The sequence below is a fragment of the Triticum urartu genome, chromosome 1A (assembly GCF_056163025.1).
Source record: "Triticum urartu cultivar PI428250 chromosome 1A, HENAU_Tu73, whole genome shotgun sequence".
Taxonomy (NCBI): domain Eukaryota; kingdom Viridiplantae; phylum Streptophyta; class Magnoliopsida; order Poales; family Poaceae; genus Triticum; species Triticum urartu.
Genome location: NC_141873.1, coordinates 509,489,717 through 509,497,198, shown reverse-complemented (window position 1 = coordinate 509,497,198; position 7,482 = coordinate 509,489,717). Strand labels below are relative to the sequence as shown.

At 46.2% G+C, this 7,482-nt stretch overlaps 1 protein-coding gene across 1 annotated transcript; it reads left to right on the top strand.

Moving 5' to 3' along the window:
- Window positions 1-641: 641 nt before the first annotated feature.
- Window positions 642-2,012, top strand: LOC147992040 (uncharacterized). The gene is made up of 3 exons (XM_087539559.1): window positions 642-1,078; window positions 1,192-1,311; window positions 1,424-2,012. The coding sequence occupies exons 1-3, from the start codon at window positions 671-673 to the stop codon at window positions 1,613-1,615; spliced, it is 720 nt and encodes a 239-aa protein (XP_087395685.1). The 5' UTR covers window positions 642-670; the 3' UTR covers window positions 1,616-2,012.
- Window positions 2,013-7,482: the final 5,470 nt, after the last annotated feature.

Below are 7,482 nucleotides of genomic sequence, written 5' to 3'. Positions count from 1 at the left end.
GCTACTTAATGGTTATAAATGGTCATTTAATCAGTAAATATATTTTCTCTTCTGATGCGCAACGCGCATCACCGACCAGCATTCGCTGCATAACACGTCGCCCCAGACTGGGTCCTCGTGGACCCTCGCTCGCGGAGGCCTGGGACCTCTACCGATTCAGGACCACCGCGAAGACGTCCGTCATAGGGCGTCGCCTCAACGACCAGCTCACAAAGATCGGCGATGGAGATGCTCTTACACCACATCCACAGTTGATTTTGCAGCTAGACATTGGACATATATACACGGGCATTTATTTACAACAAGACTCTTATTGTGGGTGATATATTTTCTCTTGTTTCGCGTATGTAAAGTTTTAGTTTCGTATATGATTTGTTTCTTGCCTAAATATCATATCGAGGTGAAAATTAGGAGAAGATGGAATGGCTACACGACATGAGCGGAGTGGGGTCCGAAGACAGGTCGTTTGTTACGCCAGGCCCCACCTGTCTGTCTCCCTGTTAGCTGGCGAGTGAGACAGACGCGAGTAAATCAGCATCTCGGCGACATACGCACACACGCCAGGCCACGCGGTGTCTCCTCGCCGCCGCTCGCTATAAAACGAGCGCCTCTCCCGCAGCCCAGCCGACCCATCCGTGCTCTCGCTCGCCATCTTTCCCTCTCCTCCCTCATGGCGCCCACGCCCAACTTCCTCTTTGGCGCCGCCCCGGAGGACACGTCGGCCCATGCCGTCGTGCCGGACCTCTCCGACGCGCTGGCGCAGGCGCGGCTGCGCCGGCAGGCGGCGTCCGGACCGGGGAGGCGGCAGGCGGCCTCCCGCGGCGGCGGTAGCGGGGCGCTGCCCAGGAAGACCCCGCAGCGCGGCCTCGGTGTGGCGGAGCTCGAGCGCCTGCGCTGTGGCGGCGGGGCGCCGCCCAGGATAACCCCGCAGCGCGGCCTCAGCATGGCGGAGCTCGAGCGCCTGCGCTGCGGCAGCGTCGACCCGCTGCACGACCCCAACGCCGCCGCCACGGCCGCCATGCTGGAGGCCGCCGCCGCCAACCTGCAGGCGCAAGGCAACTCCGTCGTCGTGCAGCAGGTACTCCGCGGCCCGTCTAGTCCACTGCAAATATTCATTTTGTTGTGCCAATTAACCAATCTTGTCTTCTTTCCTGCGCGCCCGTGTTGATCTTCTCGATCTCTCCTACAAAGACGATGGTGGGCTTGGCAGATAGAGGAACACAGGCCCCTCCTGCCGCCAACGCCACCAACGCGTCATACTACTCAATCCACTATGTCGCCTCCGCCATCACCATGACCGCCGCTCGTAAGGTACGTGCATTGGTTAGAGGCGTTTGCAAAGCTCGGCATCATTCATCTAGAATTAATCGGCAGAACTAACTGGTGAGTGATGACTGTGTTGCAACAACGGATCTATATGCAGGAGACGGCCGGAGAAGGGTTCTCGGTGGCACCGGAGGGGAGGAAGGAGATGCGGGAGATCGAGTTCTTCCCGACGAGGATCAGCAGCCTCGGCGGCGGTCCCGACGAGTCCGAGCTGCGCAGGACGCCGCCCTTGTCCTCCTCGCCGCCCGGCGGCGTCGATGGCTCCCTGGACCTGTCCCTCAAGCTCTAGCTAGGGTTTCGACTTCCGATCAGTATCCGGTCGTAGATCCATGAACGAGTTGTTGGATTGTTTTTAATTAATTAATGCTTGTCATTTCTGGAGCTAATTACAGTTTGCCAAACATGCATGTATCGGATGAGAACGATTGAGATGAATGCCCCCCTGGCTAGTGCCGCTTTAAGTAGAGTAACTAATTTTCGTGATCTGTGAGATGATAGACGAGGATTCGTATCATGTCAAACGCCAGCCGATTAATGTTTCCAATGTTTATGCATGCATGCTACTGTATTCGCGTTTCTTTCCTTTTGTATTTTTGTAATTATCGTAGCAATGCCTGCTGCATATGACCTCACTCACCCACGCAAATCCTTGAAGGTGATTAACTTTGATGAGGAGGAGTGTGTGTGAATTTACAGCGAGATTAATTGCCTCGTCGATCCGGGACAGCAGCATCATTTTTGTCAGCATACAACTGTCCACTGCAATGTTTAAAATGATTAACTAATACTCCCTCTGTTTCAAAATAGATGACCCTATAGTTAGTACAAAGTTGAGTCATCTATTTTGGAACGGAGAAAATAAGTGCCAGCATACCACTGTCCACTGCTGCTCTGTCCACTCCAAGCAAGTGAACAGCACGGATACGTACAGTACAGCGCGGGATAAGTGAGGGTGTATATACACTGGACGCATACATACATACAATAAGGTTTTTTTTATTTCGGAAACAAAATAATTTCGGACCTCATTGAAATATGCGAAATTTCAAAAATTATTTTGGATTTTGAGATTTAAAATTCCACTTAATTTCAATGAAATCTAACACAATTTACATTTATGTTGAAATCAGTTTGAATCTGCCTCTAAATTTCGGGGTTAAAAATATTTCGAACCTTACTGAAATATGCGAAATTTCAGAAATTTCACTGAAATTTCGTTGAAATTTTTAACCCTTACATTCATTGACAGCACTCCATGCATGCGATCGATCAGCTGATGCAAGGGCACTTACGGTTGACAATGCTGGTGCTCTCAATCGTCAAGTTCTTCAGCACTAGTTACATGTACAGCAATGCATGTTTTCTCAAGGAGACGCAGAGCAAAAAACAAGACCAGATGCATTGCCAGGAGCAAGTGGTTGCATCCTTGCACGGAAGCCATGATCCGTTGCAGTTGCACCAAGTCATCGACAGAGACACCACTAGCTGCTCAGACTCCAGCAAACTCACCTGCAGAAAGGCCGACTCCAGTCCGAACTCTCAACATGTTTCTGAGATCATGAATGTCCCAACAAACGACCACGAGCAAGATACATTATCAAGCAAGGAGGCAAAGCATAAACGTCCATCACCTAAGCAGCAGCTTCATACATTCAGGATCCGACTATCGGAGTACTTCACCCAACAGCGAAAATATGCCTGGAAGCATGGCGACGAAGGTCCGTCCACTTCTTACAAGCAGAGTTATGCAAACGCAGAGACGGTGAAGCTATCGGAACTGTCAAGCCCGACGATGAGGAAAACGCCGGTGTACAAAACCCAGGGAGTGTTGGTCCACTTATCTCTTTGCTGCTGCTGGTCTCTTGGGAAATTTGGAAGGAACGAAACGCCCGGGTTTTTCGTACCACCGCGGTTCCGGTGGGAGTGTTGGTCGCCAAAATAAAGGAGGAATGTTCACTTTGGAGCCTGGCGGGCGCAAAACATTTGTGTAATATAATGACGCGAGAGTAGCGTCTTGTAATTTGGCCTTGGGCCACGAACTTTAAACTCCCCTCTTAATCAATGAAAATGGCAATTTTGCCTAGTTTTTTTTTTAAACCCCGGGGAGCTAAGCAGAAACATTCAAACAACAGCCACCATCTACAGGATTACATTCACTAGTGGCTGGCAGGCATACATTGCACGCATACATACATACATATACATACATACATACGAAACATGGAAATTGGTTGGTGATGATAAGATTGATGATCTGGTAAAGCGAGAAAACGGCCCAGTGAGAGACGCGAGCATGGACGCTCAAATTTACTCCTACAATACCGGTGCCGCGTGCTCTCTTCATCATTGGTTACATGTACAGCATTGCCGTTTTCTCATGGAGACGCAGAGCGAAAACTAGACCAGATGCATTGCCATGAGCAAGTGTTTGCACGGAGGCCGGAAGCCATGATCCGTTGCAGTTGCACCAAATCATCGACAGAGTCTACAGCAAACTCACCTGCAGAAACGGCAACTCCGACCTCCCAACATGCTTCTGAGACCATGACCGTCCAAACGAACCACTACGAGCAAAGAAACATACTCCCTCCGTTTCTAAATATAAGTCTTTTTAGAGATTTCAACTGGACTACCACATACGGATGTATATAGACATATTTTAAAGCCTAGATTCACTCATTTTGCTTCGTATGTAGTCATCTATTGAAATCTCTAGAAAGACCTATATTTAGGAACGGGGGAAGTACATGGCAAAGTATTCAGTGAGAACTGAAATTCAGTTTAAACCTCAAAACTTCATTCAGGGGCAGTTGGATCAACAGCGAACAGCACAGACCACAGGTGGGAGTGCCAACCAACAACTTAACTCAAGTTTTCACCCCGCCGGCCTGGGCAATGGCCCGATGCGACGACGACGAAGTTTGTCCTTCGAAACTACTCTATTCGTCTGCAGCGGAATGAGTTGTGCAATGTGGCAATGCTGCCGTTTCAAGTGCAGGCAATTTTGCCGGTTTCCAGTTGCATTGCACTGGTTAGCTGTCGTTCGTTTTCAGTTCCTTAGCTGCTGGGTGTAGTTCCTGATGTCCAAGTCTGCAATCTTTTTTATGTTTGTTTCCTTTGGTCATTGCAACTCTGTGCAGGGCCTTTCCGTATTCTCTCCTTCCAATATATTCACCTGCAACCCTTCTAATTTCTGATGTAATCCATGGATGTATGATAATGCTCAGTACTCAATCTGTATCTGATTCTGATTCTGTTGTGAATTAGTTGCAGAAATCTAACGAATACTCCATACCACCCATAAGATGATGGCTTAGAGAAACAAATAAGCATTACAGTATAATGCCACTCCCTCCGTTGCATAATCACTGTCGTGGTTTTGGTTTGAACCGAAACCACGACAATAATCATGGAACGGAGGGAGTAAATCAGTAATTCCGGAAGACATGATTTAGGCATACACTTGTCTCAATGCTTCCTCTCATCACACAAATATATTAATATGCATGTCACCATCTAAACAGCAAAAATATCTCACTACTTCATCATCCAAGCAGCAGCTTATGTAATTCAGGATCGGAGTACTTCATCCCAACAGCAAAAATATCTCAGGAACCAAGATTCGTCCACTTCTTACAAGCAGAGTTATGCAAAAGCCCAGACGACGAAGCTATCGGAACTGTCAAGCCTGGCGATGAGAAACACTCACGAAACCCAGGGGGGAACAAAGCAGAAACATTTAAACAACAACTCCAATCTGCAGAGACAAATTATTCTCAGGAAGTGCAACAGCAAGAGCAGGTCCACGATCTACACAGCTCAGATACAAACTCCAGTGCAGAGCAGGGTGGGAAGACCATTCAGTTACAGCTCTTTTTTTTTGCGAGAGGTTGGCATCAAGCAACACTTGCCCTCTCTCTCCTCGTGATCTGGCTGCTTGGTGCTCACTATTACCTCCTCAGTTTTCTGTCAACACGAGGAAAATCACGATCTTCTTATTCATGATATGAGCACATAAAACAACTTGCAAATAGATTGCTACAGGATAACATAGGCAATGCAACAAAATAGCATACAGGCTGTGGGTGGAAAGCAGGTATCACTCAAGCAATGTCGATGTTAAGCTGAGCATGTTATGATGGGATGCAGAATATGAAGGCCAACAGATGGTATGTTCAGAGCTGGTTTCGATTTCTGATGTTCAACCAAAAGATAATCATCAGAGAAGACAGTGCCTCAGGGTGTGTATGCCCACGACTAGTAGGTTTCAAGTCTGAGCATCTTACTAGGACTTGTGTGGAAAACAATACTGCTCAAGGCAACAAGTTCCGCTTTCTCAATGATGCCGCCTGGATATGTGCATGCATCTTATATTGCGCAAATATCGGTGTGGATGGAACTACAAGTTGAAATTGTTCAAGACATCACTCCCCCATGGGATGATAAGCTGTTTGACAAGATTCAGAGAACAATTCAAAATAAGTATGCAGTCTACCTACAGGTAACTGAAAGAACTTTTTTTGTGGATGAACAGGGTAGAACCACCACAGCTCCATTTTATAGAATGAAACCAAGGAAGGAGTCATACAGCGCTAACAGGTTCAAATCATTCGCAAACTCAGCGTTACATAGCTTCGAAAAAATGCAGGTTTGAGAGGTGAACAGCATGCGCATGCTTACGATTACCTCAACAGGGGTGTTGGCATCACTCCTCCAGTAGATGTGCACTGAGGCAGTAGTGGATCTGTGCCGGCTGGGCGGCAGGTTTCCTTGGCAGATTCGGCACCAGCCCCCTCTTCAACTCCGAAGTGGAGTTCTCAGGTTCTCCATTAACCGGGCTACGAAGCCGTCTAAGTCCAGCGCCTCTGCATCTTTGAACGGCACTTTCCACTCCCACACTGACGTGAGGTTGTGCCTCCACACCTGTTTCATATTCAACCAGATCTTCTGGTTAATTATCATATTCAACCAGAGCCCCCACATGATTCACGAAGTGATGATATTAAAGATTTTAAATCTCTTTCCACTAAGCCAACAGCTAGCAAGGGATTCAAAGTCAGTAACATTTCTATCAAACATATCAAGCACCTCTTTGATTCTTCCTCCACTCATGCTCGTGAAATCAGTTTCCATTGCCCAAAGAAAAACCATCATGATTTTCTTAGGGATATATAAATGATCAAGCATAACAGTGACTAGTAAGGTATTTTTCTCGAATCCACACCCCAATGAATCTCTGACTATAACGTCTGCAAATGGTGAGCAGGTAAAATTCACTAGATATACAATACAGAATACAGTTTACTTACTTGGGGCAATCCTCCAGTTTTATCGTATATAAGAACACAACTTTAGTGCATCTGAACATACAAAAGAGAATTCAAAGCCCCATCATGCAATAGTCAAAATATCTTTAATTCCGTTCATATATGAACTGCGTTCTGCGTATCAGTTTGGTATGCATAGACTAATAATAATATCAAATGCTTAGAACAGTGTACATGTCAAAATTTGACTCAGTCAGAGCAGAATGGCAGTACAATGTCCTATGTCCGTATGACTGATTTGCTAATTCACAGTTCTAGAGGCAACCAGTGCCCTGTTTTGGTATTTTTACTGGGCTATGGATTTCCAGATTGCACTACTGTATGCATTCCCAAGGTTAGTTATCACTTCATTAATTTTCTTGAACTATATTGCCCACTCAATAATCAAATAATGCATTAAGAGGACAGCACTCAGAAAGGGCCTAAATCTTAGTGCTGGTAACAGTCGAGTACATTATCACAACCAAAGTAAACACTTATTGACCGGACTAGTGCACTTAGTTAGTTATAGTGCAATGCAGTCATTTTACTAATACCAAATATTCCCTCTGTAAACTAATATAAGAGCGTTTAGATCACTACTTTAGTATTCTAAACGCTCTTATATTAGTTTACGGAGGGAGTACTTTTCATCCCGGTTGTCCTTGACATTGATACTGAAAACATTCAAATCCAGTGTCCAATTTTTTGTTTTCATAATAGTTGACCACCCTGAATCCGTGTTGGATCGGATCCCGTTATAGTAACACAGTACATTTCATTACCTACTCCACGACAAACTGTGCAACGGAAAGTATAAGCTGAAGCAAAGGAACTGACCTTTCTGCCA

Coding starts and splice junctions, on each gene's coding strand:
- LOC147992040 (XM_087539559.1), top strand. CDS start 671: ATGGCGCCCACGCCCAACTTCCTCTTTGGCGCCGCCCCGGAGGACACG. Junction 1,079..1,191: donor ACTCCGTCGTCGTGCAGCAG/GTACTCCGCGGC, acceptor TCTCCTACAAAG/ACGATGGTGGGCTTGGCAGA. Junction 1,312..1,423: donor CCATGACCGCCGCTCGTAAG/GTACGTGCATTG, acceptor ATCTATATGCAG/GAGACGGCCGGAGAAGGGTT.